This window comes from Beta vulgaris, chromosome 8, assembly GCF_026745355.1.
Source record: "Beta vulgaris subsp. vulgaris cultivar EL10 chromosome 8, EL10.2, whole genome shotgun sequence".
NCBI classification, from domain to species: domain Eukaryota; kingdom Viridiplantae; phylum Streptophyta; class Magnoliopsida; order Caryophyllales; family Amaranthaceae; genus Beta; species Beta vulgaris.
The window spans coordinates 60,377,853-60,405,716 of NC_079209.1; the positions used below are offsets into that span (position 1 = coordinate 60,377,853).

Consider the following 27,864-nt stretch of genomic DNA (forward strand, 5'->3'; position numbering starts at 1 on the left):
TAATAGTTGAATTCTTGATTATTATGTGTTCATAAAGGTTTGAAGTTTCAGGGTTAGTTAGTGATCTACATAAATTTTGACTAAGAAGCTTCTTATGATTTGAAAAGTCGTTGTTTGCATACTATGCTGAGGTGGGTCAAACTCGAGATCACTCATTTCAACAAGTTTTTTTTCTTGTTAAGGAAAATTAGAAGATTGGTGATGATGTTATTCCCCTCTATCTTTTAATAGACTTCTTAACGAGTTTTTCCTTCTTGTGGAAAATTAGAAAGATTACGTGGTGATGTATTGGATCCCTCTAAAATTTTAGTAGACTTCTCCTCCATGTATCAACTTTCTTTATGGTCATTAATTATTATCACAAATATACGATAAAGTTTATACTTCCTCAGTCTCATAATATAGTGTTTGTTTCCTTTTTGTACAATCTTCAAGATATACTTTTGACCTTTAATATCTTCAATTTCGATTGATTGAGTACAACAGTTATGGTATATGCATATGAGTGTGGGTGCGACGAAGCAACGAGCAGCAAGCCAGCATAGCAGCATGCACCAACATTGGGGTGCGCTCGGGAGCTGCCTGTGGCACTGGCAAGCTACTGCCTAGGAATAGCGCTGCTTTAGTTGTCGATTTCAGCCCGGGGGGCTGCACTTGGGCCTGGGGAAGCGCGTTCTACGCTGGGGCGAGCTTCGTGCATTGCAAAGTTCTTGTTAACGTCTAGAGGGCTAGTATGGGCAAGCAAGCTAGGGTGAGTCCCAAGCGGGAGCCTCGTCAGAAATGCAGTTTTTGAGTTTGTTAGGAAATCGGTGTTGTAGTTTGATTAATGTGGAACACAGAAAATCAATGAAATAATGAAGGTGAGAAAACTATAATGATGAACAAACAAATAACACAAGGATTTACGTGGTTCAGTCAAATTTGACCTACATCCATTGGTGGGGGATTAGACCTTCTTCACTATAATGGAGAAAATCAGAGAGAATAATACAAGGAGTCCTAAATCTAGAGGCTAAAAGTGTTTCATAATTTGTGTTAATAATAATGAACACTAGGAAACCCTTTTATAACAAAGGAACCCCGTACAAACCCTAAAAGATAACTTTAAAACGAAAAAATATCGAAAAAACGCGTTCAGCGCTCAAAACCGCGCACCGCCTGACTGGGTCAGGCGAAATCCGCCCGGTCGGGCCCGGGACGAAACAGTTTCGTCAGTTCTTCGTAAAACAGTCATAACTTTCTCGTTTCTCATCGAAATTGGGCATATGACCTATCGTAGGAAAGCTCTTTGAACAAGCTATCACCTCCAACTTGAATCACATCAAAATCATTTATAAATTGAGAGATATGTGTATTCAAAGTTAGCCTTATGCCATTCACAAGATTTCAAGTCATAATTAACAAAGCTCTAAGATACTGTACTCTATTTTCTCTTTGTGTGTATAGGAGCGACTAAGTGCAATGATGTAAACGAGATTCGATTCTTGGGTACCACCCCAACAAGACTTTATTAAATAAGTTAGATGGCATCAACAAGATATTGTTATATAAAAAGGGATCTCATTCATATCAATGAAAGAGAGGAAAAGTTACAAAACTGCATCCAGACTAATAGTTTGTAATATTTTGGTTACTAGTCAAAGTTTGTGGTGTTGGGTGCACTCAAGCGGCCGAGTCATAGTTTGTGATGCTGGTACTAACTTTGCCTTTATTATATTTCTTCCATAAATTTAAAATAGTACCTATTGATCTTTGTTTGATTTATAGATGATGGAAAACACACCACGATGATGTAAGATATTGTTATTATTAAATTGAATATCATCTATCATAAACGTCATATGGCTTAGATTAATGAAATACTATAATTTTTTTGCACGCGATGCGTGCTTGAATTTTTTTTCAAAACAGAACCTTGATTTTCTTCGGCATAAGAGTCAAATTTTGGACATTAGACATATGAAGTATAATTGTTTTTAGTTGCAAATTTTGATTGATTTAGTTTCTGTCACTTAAGTCTCTCACCAATCTTTTTTTTTTTTTTTTTACTTTTCAAAGTTAAATTCTATGAAAAAAATAGAAAATTTTATTGAATTTATTTATGATTTCTAATATTATAATTTTTTAGTTGATTTTTGAATTAAGTACATACTTCATAAATTGTAAAGAAAGTGACACTTTGATTTCAAGTCAATTTTTCATAGGTTGTAGTTTGTAAGTGAATTTTTAAGTTTTGTAAAGTTTTTCATTTTAGTGATTTCATAACGTAAATTATGCAATTTTTTTTAGTTGACTTGTGAGTGATTGTTATAATTATATTTTTGTTTTTTTTGAAGCCCCCTTTGATTTGTAAGTGAATTTGTAATTTAAATGGGAAGGGGTAACATAGTCCTCATTCGAGGACACATAGTCCCCCTTTCCCTTATATAATAGAGATATGTTGTACTTTAATTCTTGAATGATATTTTACATAAACCTTTTTACCTTGATAATTAATCCATTATATAATAGTAAAAAGATAGGTCCAAATATATGTAAAAGTTTCATTATATATAGGAACACTATAAAAAGTAAATTATTTTTTTCCTTGTCTAACTTCTAAATTTCATTTCACTACAAATACACTCTATTTTTTTTTATCATGACCAACATTGATTGTGAATGGTTCTTGAGAATAGTGATTTCTAAGTAAATTTTTGTAAATGTTTTTGTATGTATTGATGTTCTAGGTTATTAGTTTTAGTTTGTATGCTAATTTTTAAGTTATAATAAAGTTTCCTGATTATTTGAGTGATTTGCGTGATTTTTGTAACGTGATTTTCTCAAATGTATAAGTGATTTGTAAATTTCTTCTTTTAACTAATTTGTGAGTGAGTGTTGTAAATTAGTTTTCGGTAGTTTTTTTGAGTGTGGATTATGATTTTGACATTCCTTTTGTAATTTAGAAAGAGGAAGGGGGCAAAATAGGCATTCCAAAAGAGGACACCATGACTCCCCCCTTCCCTTATATAATAGAGATAAAGCCGCCCTTAGACTTAGCTTGATGGAAAAATATAGTAATAGTAGCCGACCCAATGTACTCATAAACGCAAGTACGCAACACATATATTAATATAAAGAGGCACGTAAAATATTACATCTACGTTATTACACACTCCCCTTTGATAAGGTACCATATTCATAATATTCGTATTAAGATTGGCTTGGCTCATTTAGTGAGGTATCCACCTCATGACCTCAAGGTCAGGGATTCGAATTCCACCAAATGATAACCCAGGTGTTATTATATTCATCATACCGATCTAGAAAAACAAATTATTCATAACACTCATAGTGATCTCACACTACATTTATTTTCTGTGTGATTAACTTTGTGCCTTCCTTGATAGTTCCTGGTTAGCTATGCTAGCTCCCCATGTCTGCGACGCTGCAAAATTAAACAAAAATTGATCAAAATAATTCTTTTAAAATATATATTTTTCTCAAATCCTCTTTAATACATAGTGGTATTCAATACTCCCTCTGTATTTTTTTTATCTTTCCTACTTTGACTTTGCACGTTTGCCAATGCACTTATTCTACGTTAAATATCTTTCATTACATATTAGTAAAAATTATAATAGTTGAATATTAATAAAGTACTCATTGAGACGAATCAAACAAGACCCCACATGACTATATTTTTTCTTATATATCGAGAAAAATCTAAAAGATTCTCTCTACTTGTGAATAGTGTCAAGATTCTAAGTGAGAAAGATAAAAAAATACAGAGGTAGTACTTACTTATTTCTTTATTAAAACATATTCCCTTCAAAAGTAAATGAAACATCTAACCGTTTTTTTAAGTCGAGTTAATAAACTTTGATCATATTTTGTTAGCAATGTATATATTCTACAAAACATTGGTCTTGATATATACTTTCACAATACAAGATTTTACAACATATTGTAACATATATTGTAACAAAAGATGTGAAAAGTCGTTTTAAAAACAGTATAACAATTGTCATATACGAAGTATATTATCATTTCTCATCTACACAAATATATTAAAAGGCGTGTGTGACAATAAACTTGGACTTACCTTGTCTAGAAAGAGCCCAATTGTTATCTTGCGCAATATTCCAAGCAAAATACCCAAGCAAACCAGTACTCTTAGCATATGCAACCTTAGTAGCTATACTTTGTGTATCATCATAACCAATCCAAGTAGTCCCAGAATAACAATAATTAGTAACATAAGCAGAATCATACTTAACCGTTGCACGCTTTTGACTGATAAACGCCTTAATATCCTTATATCTTGGTGTTCCATTAGCAACACTAGTATCTCCTCCAGAAGATGGTGCTAAAATACCATTATTATTAGCATTTGTCAATTTCCAAGCATACCCATAAAAGGGAACTCCCAACACTAGTTTGTTAGCAGGAACACCCGCATTAATCCAAGAACTAATCCCACTACTTCCGCTCACTTGGCTATTTGGATCACGGAGCGAAGCATGAGGCCGAGTTACGAATGGTTGTGGCGCCCATGCGGGTGCGTAGAAGTCATAAGCCATGACATTCACCCAATCTAGGCTGTTACGGATGGCTTGTGTAGGGAAAGTAGCAGCTGGATTTGCTTGCGCTCGATAGTAAAGGGCTGCGGTTAAGAGTAAACGCGGAGCAGCTCTAGCATTGATAGCAGCCCTCCATTCGTTTAGTAGGGCTGCTAAGTTGTTCATTTCTTGGACTGTAGCTTGTTGCTCCCAGTCAAGATCAAGGCCTTGATAACCATTCGCCAACGCGATGTTGATCGAGGAGTCGATGAAGGTTTTTCGAGAGCTAGGTTGGCTAGCCATTCTGTTGAAATCAGCAGATGAAACGTCTCCTCCACCAATGGATAGGAGAGATTTTACTGAAGGGTTTTTTCCTTTGACGGTTTGAGGGAAAGTGGTGCATCCTGAAGGGATTGAGAGTTGGTTGGTTTGAGTGTTGAGGCTAGCAAAGGCGCAAAAGAGGTGTGTGAAGAGTGTAGAGTCGATGTCCGAGGCCGGAACACCGTTATCTGGTGACCAATAGCCACCTTTAACTGCATTTGAATGTTGGATATGGAGAAGTGATAAGAAAGCTATGAAGCATATGCTACTACTCTTAAGAGAATAGTGCTTGAAAAATGCCATTGAGAATAAAAAAGAAGGTTAGTTGAGGTTGGATAAGTGATATGATACTCTTTGTGGAAGTATTTATAATTGGAAAGAATCGAATATCTCGACAAAAATGTTGAAAACTAGACAATGTGATAAGAGTTTGACAATTCAACGTTTGTATATCGATTGTCTAAAAAAGTACTTCTGTTTCATAATGCTCGCTACACTATCCATTGTGGGAAGTTTCACATTACTTGCTACACTTTCTTTTTGAACAATAAACTCTCTCTATCTCTCTCCTCTCACATGGGTCCCTTATCTTTTTACTCTCTACCTCTCGCTTCTCTGAAAATTGCCTAAAAGTCCGTAAATTGAGAAGTGTACAAATAATATGAAACGGAGGACGTACTTATGATTTGATGTCATTAATCTGCCAAATTGTTGAACCTTATGTAACAGATTATGATTATCCAATTAATGCATTACCCTTTTCACAAAAAAAATCTGCCAAACTCGGCGAGTCGAGAGTCACTTATCTCAACAAGTTTCTTAAATGGAAGAAGATAATGTAATGACGTACACTCATCAATAATGTAGTAAACATATAGTTAGGTTTAGTATCATTATTACAGTCTTATATAGATGGCGTGCCTTGAATTAGGAGGGAACCTTTGACCCATATGCTCCCAAAGCACTGTTATTAGACTCCCATTTTGTCAACATGTCTACGTCTTAAGAACATCCATATTCGTCGATTTTTAAGTCATGAGATTTAATCATGAGGTAGATATAAATAAAATTACGTTACACTGTAACACATGACATATTATTCGAGTTTTTCATCTCATGATAAAATCATGAAATAAGTTATGAAATAACAAGTTTCATGACTTACTCATGAATCATGATCAACTAGCAAACCAATAGTTACCTAACATGTCTTATTATTTTTAAATTTTGTAATTTAATTTTGATGATTAATAGGAAAATATACTAATTGTAATACAATTTTTTTTGATAGAAAACCATGTCTATATGTTTGACGTCCATGAAAAAAATTCTTATGTGTAACTTTAGAGTAGGATGCATTTCATGCATTGGATTGATGATTCATGACAAATTTCTTGAAGATGAGCAAGAAAATTGATGAGGGACAAGGATTACATTAACGTCGGTAGCCATAATCTAAAGCTAAGGTAAGGACTACTGAGGGAGTATAGGTCAATAATAAATATTGTACAATAGTTATGTTGTTTGTTTGTCTTTTGGTGGATATTTAACATGCATGTGGACATGTGGTCCTCATTCATTTTATGATCATACTATCACAACCAGCCCACATACTATCAGAAAACGTTTTTCAATGGAAAATATTTTCAAAGAAAACAATTTTCAAGACTTATCTAGATACACAAATTATTATAATAGATGGTCCAATTTTAATATAAAATTAGACAATTCAAACTTACATTGTCCTAACAAGTTCATTTTATTTCTCTCTAACCCAACACTATTTTTAGGTATCTTGCACCATCCTAGTCGTCCATTCTCTTCTCCTTCCTTTGTTTCCCTTAAAATCTCGAATTACAACAAACAATTTTTCAAAATAATTTGGCAGTTTTACGGAATGAATTAAACTAATCACTAAATGGATTAAATCAGTCACAAATGAATTAAAGAATCTTATTACTGAATAGATTAAATTGTTCACTAAATAGATTAAAATGGTCACTAAATAAATTAAAGTAATCACTATATTAAGAAAAATGGTTCGCTTTCTTCTTAACATTGGGCTTGGGCCGCACATACTTTTAAATTGAAAATAAACGATCTCTTACAAGACCAACTGTTCTAGATATGTATTATCCATTGTTCGAAATTCCCAAAGTTGAAAGATTTTATAAAAAACGAAGAAAAATGGAAAAAGAAGTCTCTGGCGCCAATTTTCCACATTTGCGCCGTGCTGAAGCAAATGGAAAGTCAGGAAGTTTTCTACTAAACAAACATAGCTTAAGAAACAGAGATAAGTAAACATAATAGCTTGACTCATTCAACATAGATCTATATGCAGACAACTAATAATTAACGTTTATGACAAGATACTAGCTGGCCAAATTATTGAATGACAAATCAAAGCCACAAAAGGAGACGCAATGTAACATTTTAATCTGCTACAAGTCCTACTGATATACTAAATGCATGCATTTGTAACTGTTAGTTTCAATGTTACATCAACTGTACCAGATAAAGTTGGAAGTTCAGAACCAGTCTCTCAGCAGATCTTTAAATTGAAGGACGATGATGTTCGTTTGCCTCGGTGAAATGTTAAAAGCGATACATTTACCGGTTGTGTCGTGTTTTGCAGAAAGGTGCCAATGATATCATTCTGCCGCTCTTCTGAAGAAAGAAGGCTTCAGATGAAAGTGTTTTGTGTTGGATACAAAACTGCATTTAGTCACTGAGACGATAAGCTCTCCCTCTGAAAGCACCTGTATTTCTCTCGGGCTGAGCAGGGGCAGTGCCTGCTGCTGGACGAGAGGGTACTGGAGCTCCAATTCTCCACCTCGCAACTATCTTATGTCTGTAACAAAAGCCTGTTAAGGAAATTTGCTCGAAGACAAGAAAAAGGAACTACCAAGAAACAAAATCCTCGTGAAAGCATAGAAATTATGGTTACTAGTAAAGATGGCATTGGGCCAAGCCCAAACAAAGCACAGTACAACACGAGCATGAAGCAGGCATGGTACAGTCCATTTCGTGCTGTGAGCGGTACCTGGGGATGCACTTTTTGATGGAGAGGCATGGCAACGTATGAGGCAAGAACTTCGGTATGAAAAAACACGGCAAAGTCGCATAATTTAAGCATAAGTACCCAGGCACAGTATGCTGAGCCTTGGTTTTGGGTCTGGCCATCCCAGCAAGGTATGAGCACCTGTGTCATGCCCTGGCCGAGCACGACCCAGTGTCATATTTAGTTACAAGCATACTTTATATGTAGCAATGTAAAACACACCTTAGTATATATGAAAATAGTTAAAATGTCGTTAGCATTGTCCCGCGGCAGAACACAGAGTTACAAAGTTAAATGAAATACAAGTGCTTCGTTCAGCTGACACTCTAGTCACTAAATCCCACAAGAAGTCCTTACATTGCAGTACTCTAGGACCAAAGAAGATATGTTAAGATAAATAGAAGGCCATACAATACACCAAAAACTGTGTTTGGTCCTAGACAAAGTTTACTTTGGAATTTTCTTTTTATTGTCCAAAACAGCTGATAACTACTCTGCTACTCAACCTTTAATGGTAAAGGAGCAGATGAAATTGGTATTAAACATAACTTCATGTCAACATTCCAGGCTAGACCAACTTCTCAAAATTCAGGTAAAGCAAACGTGGAGATAGGTAGCATCAGGAAAGGAGACAAATCAGTGCGGAGGATATTCTCAGTAATCTCCTTCTTATGATCACTCACCTTTCCACTCCCTACTATCCACACACGCAGGAAGAGAAGCTAGATAAGTAGTATAAAAGTGACTTGCTGCACTGCCCATAAATCAGTAAAATGCAGCTAAATGCAAAACCGCAAAAGGTAATGAAATTAGTATTTTCAAAAATGACTAAGAGAAAGGATACACCCATGCAGGAGTCTTGAGAATATTCTTTCCACCAGCAAGAGGATGAAGTACGGTCAAGAAATAATACAAATGTCCAGCAACAATACCAAGAAAGTCTGGCAAAAGACGTGAGCCGAAAATAACATCCAATGCCAGCATCGCCCAGGGCAAGTAAAATGCCTGAAAGTCAAGCCAAATATCAATAGCAATTCTTAACTTGCACAATTGTGCAAGTATAAAAAATAAAGATAAGGAAGCAGGAAAAGTCAAATTTCCAAATACCTTTAGACTGACAAGGCCATAAATGTTAATATTGGCATTTGGAAATTCTCTACTCCAAACATAAAGAAGCATGAAGACGAGTGATATTCCACATAATGGTGTATACAAGAAGGGGATCGCTGATAATGCCTGAAAATTACGCAGACAAAACAAAGAAAAAGCAGTTAAAAACAAAATGCGGACCAGAGAACTCAATATAGCATACATTGGTATCCAGAGAAGAGAGAGAGAAAATTGGCAAACACAAGAAGATAAAAGCAAAAAGGATAAACTAAAATAAATAAACATCGCCAAAGAAGGCCAAATGTCTGTAATCAAGTTCTTCCATGGCTAATAACTATATACGCATATTACATTGAAAAAATACTGAAGAGAAACTGGAAGGTCACATAAATAAACCATGCTATCAATTATTAGAAAATGGTGTACAGCCCAATTCCCAAGCAATCATATGAAAGATCCACCGCCTTATAATCCTTTCCGCAAATAAAAAAAAAAAAAAAAAAAAACCACATGCCTTTAAATAATACACTCAAACTTGAAATTGAATACAGATAAAATCAATGCATTCCAGAATTGAACCAGAACACAGAGTATAGCACAGCACAAAACCAGTTTCGTAAGAGTACATGTTAAATAGAACTATTAACCACGACGTTGGTTAAATCTCATGTAGCAGAACCAGATGACATGGTTCCCGAATATTATCTTATGTATCAGTCCCACCAAAAGCACTAATCTAAGATATTTATTTTCTTATCTTTACAAATGTGCTAATTCTCATACTATCATATGAAGTATTTGCTTCACTAACTCTAAAAAGGCCTCTTGTACCACTATATGACCGCTTTAGGTCATTGATACGCTATCTAAAGGTATACCGTGACCCCGGGATGAAACTCAGAATTATATAATTCCGGGGTTCCCAATTCCTCCAAAAACGTGCATTATAGCCTTCAAAATTAGACCTTTCGACGACCTTTTCAGCCGATGTGAGATTATTCTTCCAATACCTTCCTCATGCTCTCGGGATACCCTAGGAATCATGTCGGATGAGTTTATCCCTTAACGTTGCCTTAGATATCCTTCTACAACATCTTTCGTATTTTTCTAGCAAAACACGATAAAGCTCTAAAGGCCTATTTTCCCACTGTATGACCGTTTTAGGCCATTTGTATGTTGTCTGAGAATATACTATGAATCCTGGATTGTATCTCAAGATTTTTTATTTCCGGGCTCTAGATGGCCCAAAAGCATGCATTATTATATTATAACCTTCAAAATCGGCCATTTCGAGACTTTTTCGGACGACATGAGATTATTCAACCGAAACCTTTCCTAGGAACTTGGGATGCCATCGAGAATTAGTCGGACAAATTTGACCCAAACCGTTGCATTATAATGCCTTCTACAACATCTTACAACCTCAGGAGGCTCTAAAGACCCTCTTTTTCTTGGTCATTGATTTACTTTTTAAGAATATGCTATGACCCCGTAATGAATCTCGAAATTTTTTTCTTTTCGAGTTCTGGATAGTCCCAAAACGTGATTTATAGCCTTCAAAATCGCCATTTTGGGACTTTTTTTACGGACGAAAGATTAATCTTTCAAAAGTGTCCTTAGGGCATCGACATTCATTAAGAAAAATGTCAGAGAAATTCGACCCTTAACGTTGGCTTTGAATGCATTCTACACCATCGTTCATATTTTTGTAGCATAAGTCGAAACGGCTAAAAAGGCCTCTTGTACCACTCTATGACCGCTTTAGGTCATTGACACGCTATCTAAAGGTATACCGCGACGCCGGGATGAAACTCGGAATTATATAATTTCGGGGTTCCAAATTCCTCCAAAAACGTGCATTATAGCCTTCAAAATTAGACCTTCCACGCCTTTTTCAGCCGATGTGAGATTATTCTTGCGGGACCTTCCTCATGCTCTCGGGATACCCTAGGAATCATGTCGGATGAGCTTAGCCCTTAACATTGCCTTAGCACTCCTTCTACAACATCGTTCGTATTTTTCTAGCACAACACGATAAAGCTCTAAAGGCCTCTTTTCCAACCGTATGACCGTTTTAGGTCATTTGTATGTTGTCTAAGAATATACTATGAATCCTGGATCGAATCTCAAGATTTTTTATTTCCGGGCTCTAGATGGCCCAAAAGCATGCATTAGCCTTCAAAATCGGCTATTGGGACTTTTTCGGACATGAGATTATTCAACCGAAACCTTTCCTAGGGACTTGGGATGCCTTCGAGAATTAGTCAAACAAATTTGACCCTTACTGTTGCATTATAATGCCTTCTACAACATCTTACAACCCCAGGAGGCTCTAAAGACCCTCTTTCCGCACTGTATGACGGTTGTTGGTCATTGATTTACTTTTTAAGGGTATGCTATGACCCCGCAATGAATCTCGAGATTTTTTCTTTTCGAGTTCCGGATAGTCCCAAAACGTGATTTATAGCCTTCAAAATCGCCACTTTGGGATTTTATGGACGAAAGATTAATCTTTCAAAAGTGTCCTTAGGGCATCGACATTCATTAAGAAGAATGTCGGAGAAATTTGACCCTTAACGTTGGCTTTAAATACATTCTACAGCATCGTTCATATTTTTCTAGCATAAGTCGAAACAGCTAAAAAGGCCTCTTGTACCACTCTATGACTATTTTAGGTCATTGATATGCAATCTAAAGGTATACAACGACCCCGGGATGAAACTCGAAATTATATAATTTCGGGGTTCCGAATTCGTCCAAAAACGTGCATTCTAGCCTTCAAAATTAGACCTTTCGCAACTTTTTCAGACGATGTGAGATTATTCTTCCAAGACCTTCCTCATGCTCTCGGGATACCCTAGGAATCATGTCGGATGAGTTTACCCCTTAACGTTGCCTTAGAACTCCTTTTACGACATCGTTCGTATTTTTATAGCACATGACACGATAAAGCTCTAAAGGCCTCTTTTCCAACCGTATGACCGTTTTAGGTCATTTGTATGTTGTTTAAGAATATACTATGAATCCCCGATTGAATCTCAAGATTTTTTATTTCCGAGCTCTAGATGGCCCAAAAGCATGCATTATAGGCTTCAAAATCGGCTTTTTCGGCACTTTTTCGGACAACATGAGATTATTCAACCGAAACCTTTCCTAGGGACTTGGGATGCCTTCGAGAATTAGTCGGACAAATTTGACCCTTACTGTTGCATTATAATGCCTTCTACAACATCTTACAATCCCAGTAGGTTCTAAAGACCCTCTTTCCGCACTGTATGACGGTTGTTGGTCATTGATTTACTTTTTAAGGGTATGCTATGACCCCGCAATGAATCTCGAGATTTTTTCTTTTCGAGTTCCGCATAGTCCCAAAACGTGATTTATAGCCTTCACAATCGCCATTTTGGGACTTTTTTTTCGGACGAAAGATTATCATTAGGGCATCGACATTCATTAAGAAGATTGTCGGAGAAATTTGACCCTAAACGTTGGCTTCGAATGCATTCTAGAGCATCGTTCATATTTTTCTAGCATAAGTCAAAACGGCTGAAAAGGCCTCTTGTACCACTCTATGACCGCTTTAGGTCATTGATACGCTATCTAAAGATATACAGCGATCCCGGGATGAAACTCGGAATTATATAATTTCGGGGTTCCCAATTCCTCCAAAAACGTGCATTATAGCCTTCAAAATTAGACCTTTTGCGACTTTTTCAGCCGATGTGAGATTATTCTTACGGGATCCTCATGCTCTCGGGATACCCTAGGAATCATGTCGGATGAGTTTAGCCCTTAACGTTGCCTTAGAACTCCTTCTACAACATCGTTCGTATATTTCTAGCACAACACGATGAAGCTCTAAAGGCCTCTTTTCCCATCGTATGACTGTTTTAGGTCATTTGTATGTTGTTTAAGAATATACTATGAATCTTGGATCGGATCTTAAGATTTTTTATTTCCGAGCTCTAGATGGCCCAAAAGCATGCATTATAGCCTTCAAAATCGGCCATTTCGGGACTTCTTCGGACGACATGAGATTATTCAACCGAAACCTTTCCTAGCGACTTGGGATGCCTTCGAGAATCAGTTAGACAAATTTGACCCTTATTGTTGCATTATAATGCCTTCTACAACATCTTAAAACCCGAGGAGACTCTAAAGACCCTCTTTCCGTATAACGTTGTTGGTCATTGATTTATTTTAAGGGTAGCTATGACCCCGCAATGAATTTCGAGATTTCTTCTCCTCGAGTTCCGGATAGTCCCAAAACGTGATTTATAGCCTTCACAATCGCCATTTTGGGACTTTTTTTATGGACGAAAGATTAATCTTTCAAAAGTGTCATTAGGGCATCGACATTCATTAAGAAGATTGTCGGAAAAATTTGACCCTTAACGTTGGTTTTGAATGCATTCTAGAGCATCGTTCATATTTTTCTAGCATAAGTCGAAACAGCTAAAAAGGCCTCTTGTACACTCTATGACGCTTTAGGTCATTGATACGCTACCTAAAGGTATACCGTGACCCCAGGGTAAGACTCAGAATTATATAATTCTGGGGTTCTGAATTCCTCCAAAAACGTGCATTATAGCCTTCAAAATTAGACCTTTCGCGACTTTTTCAGCCGATGTGAGATTATTCTTCCGGGAGCTTCCTCATGCTCTCGGGATACCCTAGGAATCATGTCGGATGAGTTTAGCCCTTAACGTTGCCTTAGAACTCCTTCTACAACATCGTTCGTATTTTTCTAGCACAACACGATAAAGCTCTAAAGGCCTCTTTTCCCACCGGATGACCGTTTTAGGTCATTGTATGTTGTCTAAGAATATACTATGAATCCTTGATTGGATCTCAAGCATTTTTATTTCCTGGCTCTAGATGGCCCAAAAGCATGCATTATAGCCTTCAAAATCGGCCATTTAGGGACTTTTTCGAACGACATGAGATTGTTCAACCGAAACCTTTCCTAGGGACTTGGGATGCCTTCGAGAATCAGTCCGACAAATTTGATCCTTAATGTTGCATTATAATGCCTTCTACAACATCTTTCCCCTCTTTTCTGCATAAGTTGAGGAGGCTCTAAAGACCCTTTTTCCACACTGTATGACCGTTTTCGGTCCTTGGTTTACTTTTTATGGCCCATTTGGTTACTGGTCATAAATAGTGTTAATTGTAATGGAATTTAGTGTAAATGTGTAAAGAAGTTCTCATGTCAATAACCATGGGAATGAAACTTAATCACAAAACAGGAGCCTTCCTTTATAAATTTCCATTACCTCCCAATACCACCTTCTCAAGTGATAATGGATAGTAATGAGATTTTAGGAAAAAAATAGCTCTTGCCTCAAAATAATATACTCAAGCATTGATCTTGCACTTATGATCTTGAATATAGGTAAAATCATTTCCTCCAAGAACTGAACCAGAATGCGGAGTTATAGCACGGCATGATACCAGTTGGCAAGATTAGATGCTGAATTGAAGACCTATTAACCATGAAGTTGGTTAAATCCAATGTAGTTGAACCTGACCACATGGTTCCCGAATATTATCTTATATATCAGTCCCACCAAAAGCACTAATCTACAAAATGTAAATTCCTATGTCTACAGATGTGTGAATGCTCATTCTATCATACGAAGTATTTGCTCTGCTATAAGCCTATAACTCTAATATGCAATTAATAATGGCCGGTTCTCTGTAATTAAAAAGTTAAACCCTGTGATGCTATTAAATATGGGTGTATTTATTATGATAACCATCCCTAGGAACAGTAACTTTCACTGGAAACAAGAAAAGAGATATGCCAATATAAGAGACAGAAGACACATGTAAGTAAAACTTATACCAACAAACTGAGTGCTCCAAATATCATCATCCACAAAAAGTCTGCTGTCCTCCTCTGGAACGGTCCCTGCTCCAATTGAACTCCATATCTTGCTCTGTAACATCAACATTATTTTTTGGAAAAAAAGAAGAAAAAAGGAGGAAGCATCAGGCCAGAAAACAAACTCTATACAGAACATGGAGTTCAAAGAGAACTTTGTATTTTGCTCAAACAGCTTAATGATACCAATAAAGAGCACACTATCATGAAAAAAATATGGAAGACTAATAAGAGATATACCGTTGACCAAAAAAAGCAGAAATATACAGAGATGATAAAGGTACTGAAAACATTCCAATGAAGTTTTGGAAGTGCAAATAATTGACTAAGAATCCTATACTAAGAACGCTGTGGGCCTCCGTCATATTCACCGCGACGCAAATTTTCTAGACACGCAACAACATATCAAACATGTTAATGAGATTACACATAAGATTCTCTTTAAAAAAAATAGAAAACAAAGCAAAATAAACCTAAAACTACTTAACTTCTAGAGCATGATCACATCGATATCAGACCCGAAATTGTGAGCACTCAACACTCGTGGACAGCTTCTCTCATCCCAATAACAAAAATGACAAAGCGTTAATCTTAGGATGGGGTCAGGTGCATGACTCAAGATTTCTTCTCCACTGGTCGTCCACACTCCACATAGATCCTTGCTTCACGCATTGCCAACCCGAAAAAGAATAATATAAAATATAATGTGTCATTTCTGTCATGGTATCTGCGACCTATTATATGCATTTTAATTTGGTCCTAAAGGACATATCTCAAAGTCCAGGCCCAATATGTTTCCAGCCCAATTTGTAATTTGACAATGCCAGTTAACTAGGCAGCACAATACTAACGCCAGATTGCTAGTCCACAAAAGGTTATTCAAGGCAATTAGCAGGTCAAATCGTAGTCATTGGCTCTTCTTGAATTTGATGCTAGAAAGTACTTCGCTAGTCGCAACTCTCAACTTATTCAAAATGATGATACCAATTATCGAGGAGGAAGAAGAATCATAAGTCAGAAACTTCTACAAAGTGATAAAAGGTACTTTGCTCAAACCACATATGGAACATCAAATAATAAAGAAAAAGAGGCCTACTTCCACTAGATAGTATAATGACCATTTATTTATACCATGATCCAAGCATATATACAGCAGTAATACGTCATGTGTCCCTTACATCAATTCAATGCAGAACAAGGTCTTGTGCCTACCCATTACACCACATCCATTGCATAAAAAAGAGTAGAAAATAGAAATAGCAAGATGCTTAAAAAAATTCAATTCAGTCTCGACTTACAAAGTTTATAGAATTTTGAGAAACTCGTGGCGGGTACTACTTCTATATAGCTAAAGTTCCAGAAGAAACAAAGCACGATGATCTTCATTATACTTTGAAGTTTGAGGAAAGGATTCATAGAATCCAGCAAGTGAAATTGCAATCCAACCCAACAATTTCCATTTTATATAACATCTTTCCCTATGCTTACAATCTATTTTGGGTAAGACTAAAAGGAGCAGCGAGATGCCAGAACTTTCAGAAAAGACTGGTCATTAATCTAATTGTTTTTACAAGACTTTGGTAACAAGATAAAGGAAGTTCTATAAGACCAAGGAAAGCAGTGGTTTATAATTGAATCATGAAAAAAGACGTCAGTAGTTATGGAAGGGCACTATTGCCAATAGTTTAACCACACTTAAGATGATTAGATGGTATTTACCAGTGGTAACACTCAAAACTAGCATTCAAAAGAGTATCCGTTTCACATGTTTTGTGATAACACTCAATTGTTAGCAGTAATCCCTGCTTGAAACAAGGGACATGTTGTCCAAATGAAAAGAAACAAAGAGATATGCAGCCCAATTGTTAGCAGTAATCCCTGCTTGAAACAAGGGACACGTTGTCCAAATGAAAAGAAACAAAGAGAGATGCAGTATATGTGCTCCAAATTTATGACTAGCCAAACTACTTACATCATTAGCAGGCGAATTCCAAAGTTGATTGAAAAACCGCCAAGGAAAAAGAAATTCGTGAAAAGCCGCCATACCTGGTTATCAAAGAATAGTTGTTTAAGAGAATTCGATAATGGTGAAACAGTCAGGTAAGACAACAAGAAAAGAATTATGATGGTGCAAATGACTAACAAAAAAAGTCATGAAATTCATTCCTTCTACTGATCATAGCCAGCACGATTATTAGTAAAAATAATTAAAAAAGAATATAAAACAAAACAAGATCTGTGAAATAGAAACAAGAAGAGCAGGTATAGTACATTTAGCTTCTGGAAGGTAAAAAAAACATGCTATACAGCAACAAAGCCTTAGTCCTATAATGATTTGGGGTTGGCTAACATAAATCATCATAAAATTTGTTTATGTGACAAATGAAACAATAAAAGGAAGGAATAAGAGTATAAACAACGAAAAATGATTAAGTGAAAGTGGGAGGAGTAAGACGGGGGGAAAACAAAAAGGAACCAAAAACTGACTGAGGTGTAAAGAGAAAACCAAAACCAAAATATGAGGATAAAAATGTGAAAATAGTTCTCTAAAAGAGGGTAAAGAGAAAAAACAAATGTGACGAAAAAAATCGAGAGATTCTAAGAAAATTTTAAAAGGAGAAAAAAGAAAAATGCTTTGGGAAGAAAATTTTGTAAAAAACGAGTAAAATTGAAGATAATCAAACGGAATACTTGTAAAGTCAAGTCATGTCATCAGCATAGATTATATATTTATATTCCTCCACTCCACCCTTTAATCTTTGGGGCATGTCAGATTTACATAAAAATCCCATGGCACTCTTCCACTTTAACCAACCGGCTTTGATTCTGTGAGCTGCATCTTCATCCAATTCATCATCCTTTTAGATAATAACTTTTAGATACCGAAAGAAGTCAGAACCTAGGACAACCTTCATCCAAGGTAATTGCCCCTGATCTCTTTTTTCTAACACCACTAAACTTTCACTCAAGATATTCCATCTTATTCTTGTTTAACATAAACCTTCAAGATTCTAAGTTTCTCTCCACGATTCCACTTATCTTCCACGCCATTTTTTGACTCGTCAATCAATATAATATTATCTGCAAACATCATGCACCATGGTATATCATCTTGAATTGGCCTCGTCACTTCGCCCACGACTATAGCAAAAAGAAAAGTGCTAAGTGCACAACCTTGATGTACTCCAATTGCAACAGAAACTCTTATATTTTTCCTGTTTTCCAACAATGGTTCGCAAACTCGTGCTAACTTCCACATACATATCCTCAATGATATCAATAAATTTTTGCAATATTCCTAGGCCAATCAAAGTACTTCCCTTGATATCTTATCATATGCCTTCTCCAAATTAATGAAAACCACATGTAAATCTTTCTTCTTATCCCGATAGATCTCATAAGATGGATTGCCTCCATAGTCGATCTTCACACTTCTTCCTTAACCTTTGCTCAATCACTCGCTCCCAAAGTTTCTAGTATAACTCCTTAATTTGATCCATCGATAGTTGGCACAATCTTGGACATCACCAGAAAAAAAAAATAGAGCTATAACAATCTATAATAAGTGTGTAACAACTTCAATTTTGAAATACATCATTGTACTAGAATCAAACTTGCCTTAGTTATAACCAAACAGAATAAGACAAGTTCACAGAGGCATCTTTTCAAGTTTACCTATTCTCCCAAACATCATTGTTCCCCTTTTAAAGATCTCAAAGATGTAATCCTGTCCCTAGGATTATTTCAACTTGTTGCTGCGACTTCTTACTTTTGGCCTTCTCAGCCTAGCTTCTGTTAAGTTTGATTGGTCTTTTTGTAGACCATTTGACAGCTGGTTTGTGGTGGTTGTGGTTGTGATTATTTATACTGTATTGATACCCTTACTTTTGGTAATGAAATCAATTATTTAGATTGCCAAAATAAAGTAGCAAACCTGCCAAGCACATCCCCAACTGCACTCCATTTGGGTCAAAACCACATATCAATCCAGAACTTCATGTAGGCTCAATATTTACAACCATTCACAGGTTCCCTACTCGTAATGAAGTTCTTAATGCTATGTTTGGGAATGAGCATTTCATTTCTAAATGTGAAATTGGGCCAAATGACATGTTTGGGAAATCCAAAAATTTGGAATTGGAATTGGCCCAATTCCAACCAAATTCCAACCTTTATAATAATAGCCCAATTTTAAGAATTCTCAAATTCTATGTCCAAGGGTGTCATTTGCAATTTCCAAACCCTAACTATTTTCTACTTTCCTCTTTAAGTGTTCAACATATTCCTAACTTTCTCTTTCCTCAATTATAAACCCTAGCTTTCTCTCCTCCATTAACGAATCTCTAAGCTTTCTCTTCCTCCATTAATGAATCTCTAGCTTCTAACTATTCAATCTCCTCTCTGTAAATTCTATGGTAAGCCAAACAATGAAAATGGATTTGAAATTCTTAAGTTTACCAAACAATGAATTTGATTTTAGATTCCATGATTTTAGAATACAAATTTCAAATGAAATGCTCATTCCCAAACACTACCTAAAAGAATTTAGAGAGATGAAAGAGGTTGGGGGCACCAAATTGTGAGAACTAAGCAGATAAAGTGATCAAACATAGTACAATCATTGGGGTATAAGAGGTCCTATGTAAGAGGACAAAGATAAACAAGCTATACCAAATCACAAGGTGCTCAAATCATACTAAAAACTGATGAAATATGATTCTACCTCAAGATTCTTGAAAACCCTTTCATATATCAATGCAATATAGAAAGGCTCGAGTCCTAGTTGAGATGCTACAGTAAACAGAAGACAAATGGTCCCATAACCCTTGCTTATTGGAGGAAGTGAATTATACCACCTGAAATGAATGGTCCAAAGTAAGTATTATGGACAAAACCCACTCAAACAGGTTGTACACTTTCCAAACTGCAAAATAATGGTATATCCATATACTAGCAAGGAATACATTAATAAACCTTCCATGCTATTCGATTGAAAATCAACCAAAGGCCTCAAATATGTTAGAGTTGAAACAAATCTCAACAAAGCCATGTGAACATTCATCATTCAAGTATATAGTCAACAATACTACATAAGATCGCTCTAATGCTCATACAACCAAATTGGGAGGTCATTAACTATACACCTGCGCACTCCTTGAGCATGGTACACCCCCTCACATCCTCCTGCATCCTGAGCTCCGCACATGAGCACATGGGTCGAGAATGTGAGAGGGTGTCAATCATACACCCAGGTGTACGATAAAAATTGTACCAAACTGGCAGTACGATAAAACTTATGAGTTTCTAGCAATATTCCTTATAGAATTCTATAGGAATTATAACAGCTCACAAATCACAACCATAGAATTCACTTCAATCCCTAACAAATTTCAACCTAACTAATTCTGCCAGCATGACAGAATCATAATTTTCTTTTCGCTCTCAATATAATCATAGTCTCATAGATAATGTGATTCAACCAAAAAATTAATAGCATCAATTGCAAATAACATCATATATAATAGCTTCCCAATTATTCTATCCCCCAAATTCCCAAATTTGAACAGCAAAAGAAACCTTCAAAATTCAACAAACTAACCCAAATCAAAACTACCCAGAAAATTACAATTAATCAACAATGCACCCATGAATCAAAATCACAATCTAAAACCAAAAAAATCAAGAATTAAAGGAAAGAAAGAGAAGAGAGATGTACTCTGCAGGAGAAGACATTGATGATCCAAGACCTAAACTTTGTCAAAATTATGTGAAACCCAGAATTGAAAAACTTAAACTTTGTAACTGATGAGAACTTAGAAAGAGATTTTAACACTTCTTGTGAAGAACTATGCTTAGCAAAGAAGAAATTGTTTGCGCCAAAGTATTAACTAATTTAATTGGTAAACCCAGAAACTTCTGTGAAGAATGAAAGATGTTATGGTTTGTTGACGTTATTGACCAAATTAAGTTGGGCCAATTTTTTCATGGTTCAATTAAATGGGTCTTTTCTTGTTTTTGGTGGACTATAGATTAGTACAAATGTGAAATGCCCTAAACATTTAAGAGAAGTGGTGTTGTGTGGATGTAGATCCAAACTATAGATTTGATTTAAACCAGGGTGGTTCAATGTCGGATATCAGATCGGATTCGAAAATTCGGATATGCGAAAATTTTGGATCGGAGAAGTTTGTGATCCGAAATTTTCGGATATCTGAACTTTTTGAATCGGGCCGTTGACATTTTTATATAAATTCTGAATCGTATCTGATCCAAAAATCCAAAAATTTTTCGGACACCCGATCCAAATCTTAAAATCCGAATCGGATATTCTCGACGAATGTTTGGATCGGATATTTTTGAACAACCCTAATTTAAACTTTCTTAATACTTGGTCTGTTTTTTCTTTAATTGTACCATTTTGTTTTCCACGTTTGTTGAGATGCTTTTTTAAACGTCAATATCTCTAATTGCGTATAAGTAAATATGTATATATAAGAAAAAAAAATCACGAAGCACTTCAATTGTTTTCTTTATACAAGCTAGTTGAGTAGTGCTCTTAGATATTCCATGTTAAGTATAAAGATGAAACAATTGATCTCATTAGTTATGATAAGTTGATAACCTAATTTTATCTTTTTTCTTTAGAAATTGATATGAGAACACATCTTACCAAACTGAAACTTCTCATAGGTCAACCTAGTCCAGCTATACATATTAGATCCCTTCGTTGTAAGCGAAATACTCAAAATACCTTTAGTACGATTTGAATAACCTTATTATTTGTGATTCATAACACATGTGCCACTATAAGTAAAGCTTTACCACTTATTTTCAAGTTAATCCAAAATTTGCTTTGAACAAAATTTCTTTTAAAAAATTGTATTTGCAATAAAGGTTTGACTAATACCTCAATCTCAAATCCTAACTTGCAACTCATTGTTATTGTTATAAAGGACAAATGTTGCAAGTGAAAAATGTGCCCACCTTATAAACCATTGTAGGATCTAATGTATAATTATTATTAATGAATCTAAATGGACTATCCAAGCGGCTCGTGTGTATCGCAAAGGTAACCGTGCAGCAGATTGGCTTCCCACCTATAATTCTTCTTTGAGTTTGATTTGTTTCTTTGAGCTTCTTTATTGTCTTTGGTGTATTCTCTTATGAATTTAAAAAGAGACAAAAGAAAAAAAGAACACTTCATGACTAATATTGCAATGGTAAAATTCTTTTTTCTTGTAGTATATATAAGCCATGTATCCTTCCATATCTATATTACCACACTGGTTTATAAACTATAAAGAGTATAAAAGAAATCAATAGTTAACTAATCAATAGCTAAAAAGATTTATAATCAATAATTCATAATCAAATGAAGTGATTGATGGCCGGTATATGCTTCAAAGGTTTTGGATTTTGGAGTTTTTTTAAATTTTTTTAGGGGAAAATGAAAGAAGTGCATATTTTGGAGAGTTCCTTTTATTTTTATTTCTAGCTAAGGGTTTGTTCTCCCTAACTTATTTTCAGTTTAATTCAGTTCAGTTCAAGACAATACTTTTACTCTCACATATTACTATTCATTTCAATTCAGTTTCGTTCCGTTGTTTTATGGCGAAGAGGACATGCCCTAATTCACTAGCACCATTTTTGTTAATCATGATTCATGATCTTTCATATACTGAAGTTTCACTATGCATTGACATATAAATCCTAGACTTTGGATTAAAATGGACATAGTTGACCCAAGTCATGCACGATGAACAAACAAACGTACAAGTTACTTATTCTCCTTCAAGGCTTCAACTAGACACATAGCCATTGACTTTAATTTTTCTCCATCAAGTATTTACATGATGTAAATATTTGATGGAGAAAAATTAAAGTCAATGGCTATTTACATGCATTAATATTTACGTAATTACATCATATAAATGATATCATTAACACATCATATATATTATGTTATATTTATCCATCCAGATTAAGTCAAATGCCCCCCCACAAAACACAAAAGAACCATCTTGGATGACTAAGGATAAAGCAAAGTATGTGGTAATGATTTCCTTGATTTGGGGAACAACTTGACCTTTTTGATAATTACTTTGAAAAATTATGCAAACATGGCTTTCAAAACGTACCAAATAAAAGGATTACAGTTCACTATTGTCTAAAAGGATAATGAAGAGCGAAAATGCGCACACATATTATATAAACGAAAATTATTAAAAGAGACGGTTTAATTTTAATACTATAAAAGTAGACCTTGTTACTAAATGGATTAAACTAGTTACCTAAAGAAATTATTCTAGTCACTATTGGAATAATTTTCTTTTTAATATTAATCTAACTATTGCCGAATTTTAATTTAAAAATAGGCGGTCTCTTACAAAACAAACTCTTACATAAAACTAATTTTTCTTTTAATTTAAGTGTCCTTGTGAATCTCAAATTATTTGGTAAATAGTCCAAGTCATCACAACCACCCCTACTTCTATGAGGTTCATACTTGATAGTTGATACTCCTTTTATTGGATAGAATTGTAGTAGTTGTAACTTGTAACCAACATGTAGAATTTTACGTTCTTCAAAGTTAAAATACTATTAATTAACAGTTTTTATATGAACTTGATTACTCATTTGCCAAATTTTAGAGAATTATAATTAAATACGTATTAGGTGTAACATGTTGTATCATAACTTATTGTGTAACATGTATAATAACATAGGCTTCAACAAGAATGACATGCACTATGCAAACTATAGTCATATTTTTTTTTGGTCATACTATGAGAAGTTTCCCACCGTTTTCGACGAGTGAACTAATCTCCTGCGAGAGCTTGCATGGGTACCTCAAAGGGCAGCATCCCTCCTAGCTGGGATTTTTTCCATACCCAAGGCTCGAAACCAAGACCTTGGTTAAGGAGCGAGAGACCCTTAACAACTCACGCCAATCCTAGTTGGTATACAGTCACATATTACAGTTACATTTCTTTATAATTTTGGAAAAGATGAATGAAATTTAAGGAATTTTGTGGAAAAATAGGAAGTAGTTGAGGAATTTCACAAAAAAATTTCACCTCTCTCTTTTTTTTTTTCTAATATTACTATAACATATTCTCTCAGTTTCTTTTTAATTTACTCATTTCACTTTAAATGAGAACTAAGAATGAAGTACAAAAGATGGAGAAAGAAACTAAAAACTAAGTTAAAGTAAAATAAAGTGGATGGTATGGATGAAAAAAGAAGAAAAAGTAGATGAAACATATTACCAATAATAGAAAAAATAATAGTGTGTAGATTAATAGTTTTTAGACTAAAAAAAAATATGTAAATTAAAAAGTAACGAAAAGAATACTCCATATTGAATAATTTAAGAGCTTTATTATAGTTTATTGTGGTAGTAATTTATTAATGTACGGAGTTATCTCCAAATCTTAACTGGCTTCATGCATATGACTTTTTGGTTAAAGTAATGATAAAAGGGCACAAATAATCTTGATAAATGTGGAAAGGAAAAAGGTGTTAATTCACGACGTCATTCTTAAAATACTCGACTTGAGGATTTTTAAAAAATTGTCTTAAGAGCGAGCAGCAATATCTTTAAATTAAATTTACACATCAACCTAATCCTGTAATAATCCATACTAAATCAATTTCTTTTGTTGAAAGGAATACTGAATTGTCTTGTAAGAGATCGCCAATTTTAAAATTAAAATTAGGTAATGATAAGTCTAATATTTAGAATTAGTCCTCAATAGTGACAATGTTAATTTTTTTCGGTGATTAGTTTAATCCATTTAGTAATTAGGTTTATTTTTATATTAAAATTAGACCATCTCTTGTAATAATTTTTGATCAAGTTTATACTTAATGCTAGCACATGTGTAATTATAGATGGGAAATTATGATTATATGAAAAATAGTGTTTGGATCCTCTAGAGTTGTAAAATAACTCTACAAGGTAGAGTTTGAACAATATCAACCATTGAATAAAAAATCAATGGCTCGTATATTCTCTTTTCAAAATCTCCCCATATTTTATCTCATCAAAATTCATCCCCTAAATTTTTCCCTTCCACTAATATGAGCCCTTGATTTTTAAATGTATGGCTCATATACAAGATACAACTATACCTTGTAGAGTTTTACAAAAATCTATAGTACCGAACTCGAAAAAACAGGTCACTATTTTGTGAAACAGTAAATATAAAAAAAAGTAACCATAAATTAAAAAAAGTGACTATATATAGAAATAAAAGAAGGGGTCACTAAGCTTTTTTTTTTTTTTTTTGAGGGGAAGGGGTCACTAAGCTAGGATATAGTGAAAGAGTTGAGAAAAGCTTAAGTATTCTCATATATCTCAATGACTATTTATACATCAGTGATAGCAAAGCTACGTATGAAAAGATAAGTACAACAAAAGATAAGTTTACAGAATAACAACCTAGAGAATATACTTAGCATAATTACAGGAGATAATATCTAGTAGTTACAACAAAAAGATAACGTAGACCAAGTCTACCGTGTATCACTAATATGCCCCCGCAAGACGGACGGCCGATCAAGAAGTCCGATCTTGGACAATAAAATATTAAGACGAGGACGTGTGAGAGGCTTGGTTAGAAAGTCCGCAAGCTGATCTCCTGTGGAAACATGCGTGACACGAAGATGACCACGCTGTACCTGTTCTCGAATAAAATGAAAAGCCAAAGCTAAGTGCTTCATCTTAGAGTGAAAAACCGGGTTAGCACATAAATGAGTGGCACTTAAGCTGTCACAATAAATCACAGGAAGTGTGGAGGAGGTGACGCCAAGTTCAGAAAGCAAATTTTGTGTAGACATGATTTCAGCCGTGGTAGAAGCAACAGCACGATACTCCGCTTCTGTAGAGGAGCGAGCGAGAGAGGTTTGCTTCTTGGAGCACCATGTAAGTGGGGTACGGCCCAGAAACACGACATGACCCATGGTAGAGACATAATCATCCCTGTCGCCAGCCCAGTCCGCATCAGAGAAGGCGTGAAGATGCAGGGGTGAGTCGCGATAAATCATGATGCCCTTGTCAAGTGTGCCACAAAGATACCTCATGAGACGTTTGAGCGCGGACCAATGAGTGGTGGTGGGACGATGCATAAATTGAGAGAGGCGGTTGACAGCATAAGCAACGTCGGGGCGTGTGAGCGTGAGGTATTGCAGACCTCCAAGAGCGGCACGGTAGTCTTTGGGAGCCTCTAAGGGAGCGCCGGAGTGAAGAGTGAGGGGCTGTGAGACAACCATGGGCGTGGGGGCTGGTTTAGCATCAACCATGCCGAGACGGTCGAGTAAGTCAATGATGTATTGGCGTTGATTGAGGAAGAGACCAGCCTTCGTAGGAATGACTTCAACACCTAGAAAATAAGACAGGGAGCCAAGGTCCTTCAAAGCAAACTTGTTAGCCAATGTGTTAATGAAAGTAGTGAGAGTAGATGCATCGAGACCGGTGATGATGATGTCGTCAACATATACAATCAAATAAATAGGATGTGGAGTAGTAGATAAAATGAAGAGTGACGTGTCGGAGATGGCGCGCTTGAATCCCAAACCAAGGAGAAAGGTGGAGAGGGTCGTATACCAGGTTCGGGGAGCCTGTTTGAGGCCATAGATGGCCTTCTTGAGTTTACACACATGAGTGGGAAGAGCGGTGTCAATAAAGCCAGGTGGTTGAGCCATGTAAACATCCTCACTGAGAGTGCCCTGCAAAAAAGCGTTGTTAATATCAAGTTGCCTTAGATGCCAGCCACGAGTGACCGCAAGAGCAAGTAGTGTGCGGATGGTGGCGGGACGAACAATCGGACTGAAGGTCTCGGTGTAGTCAATGCCGGGACGTTGTTGGAATCCTTTAGCGACGAGCCGCGCTTTGTACCTGTCAATAGAGCCAGTAGAGGAATATTTTATACGAAATATCCATTTGCATCGAACCAAGTTTTGAGAGGGATCGGGAGGGACTAAGTCCCATGTGCCGAGATGACGAAGAGCAGTGAGTTCGGCGTCCATAGCTTGTTTCCATAAGGGGTCAAGAAGGGCTTGTTTGACGGTCGTGGGTTCGTGTGGCCGGTTTTGTAGAGATGTGGAGTAGGCATATTTAGGATTTGGTTTGCGAATATTGTTCATGGAGCGGGTAATTATACCCCGGGACTCGGAGGGGGAGGGAGGGGAGTCACCCAGTGCGGGGGATGACGGGGGTGAGAGTGTGGGGGCATTGGCAGGCAGCGGAGTAGTGGCAGGGGTGGTGGTGTTCGTGAGATTAACTTCACGGACCCACAGCTTCTCGTGGAGTTCGTCAAACGTGATTAGGGTATCACGGGCATTGACAACGTCAATGACGCAGGTGAAGGCAGGGTCATTGAGACCATCGAGGACCCGCTCAATAAGGTCCTCGGGGGATACAGGATCTCCGAGTAAGGCAAGATGGTCGGCACAAACACGGATGGCGTTCATGTAGGCGGGAATATCATCGGTTCCTTTGGTGCTATTACGGAACTTGGCTTTGAGAAGTTTAGCATGGCCACGGGAGTTGCGAGCGAAGGTGTGGGCTAAGATATCCCAAGCATCCTTGGACGTAGATGCACGGGAGACAAGTGGGACAATGGTAGAGTCTAGGGTGCCGATGATGGCACCAAAGAGCAGTTGGTCTTGTCGTTCCCACGTGACGGCTGCGGGATTAGGTGTGGTGGCAGCAGTGGTAGAGGATGGTCGGGGGTGAGAGCCATCAAGGTATTGGAAGAGGCCATAGCCAATGAGGGTTGCTTGGAGTTGGAGTTTCCAAGAGAGGTAGTTGGTGGTGGTGAGTTTGATGATATTGGTGAAGGTCACAACGATGAGAGGGCGGCTAGGCTCAACGGCATTTGGGATGGTGGAGGTTGCCATGGAAATAAGGTATGGTGGCCGAAAAATAGGTTGTATATTCT

General features: G+C 36.3%; 2 protein-coding genes across 2 annotated transcripts; both read right to left on the reverse strand.

Moving 5' to 3' along the window:
* Positions 1 to 3,077: 3,077 nt before the first annotated feature.
* On the reverse strand, positions 3,078 to 5,214 carry LOC104902327 (class V chitinase). Its single transcript, XM_010690057.4, has 2 exons — positions 4,085 to 5,214; positions 3,078 to 3,427 (listed from the first exon to the last, which is right to left on the reverse strand). Exons 1-2 carry the CDS (start codon positions 5,163 to 5,165, stop codon positions 3,366 to 3,368), a joined length of 1,143 nt encoding a protein of 380 aa, XP_010688359.1. The 5' UTR covers positions 5,166 to 5,214; the 3' UTR covers positions 3,078 to 3,365.
* A 1,942-nt stretch (positions 5,215 to 7,156) lies between these two features.
* LOC104902328 (derlin-1) lies at positions 7,157 to 20,916 on the reverse strand. Its single transcript, XM_010690058.4, has 7 exons — positions 20,637 to 20,916; positions 19,644 to 19,776; positions 16,893 to 16,966; positions 14,882 to 14,975; positions 9,031 to 9,159; positions 8,768 to 8,928; positions 7,157 to 7,713 (listed from the first exon to the last, which is right to left on the reverse strand). Exons 1-7 carry the CDS (start codon positions 20,651 to 20,653, stop codon positions 7,584 to 7,586), a joined length of 738 nt encoding a protein of 245 aa, XP_010688360.1. The 5' UTR covers positions 20,654 to 20,916; the 3' UTR covers positions 7,157 to 7,583.
* Positions 20,917 to 27,864: the final 6,948 nt, after the last annotated feature.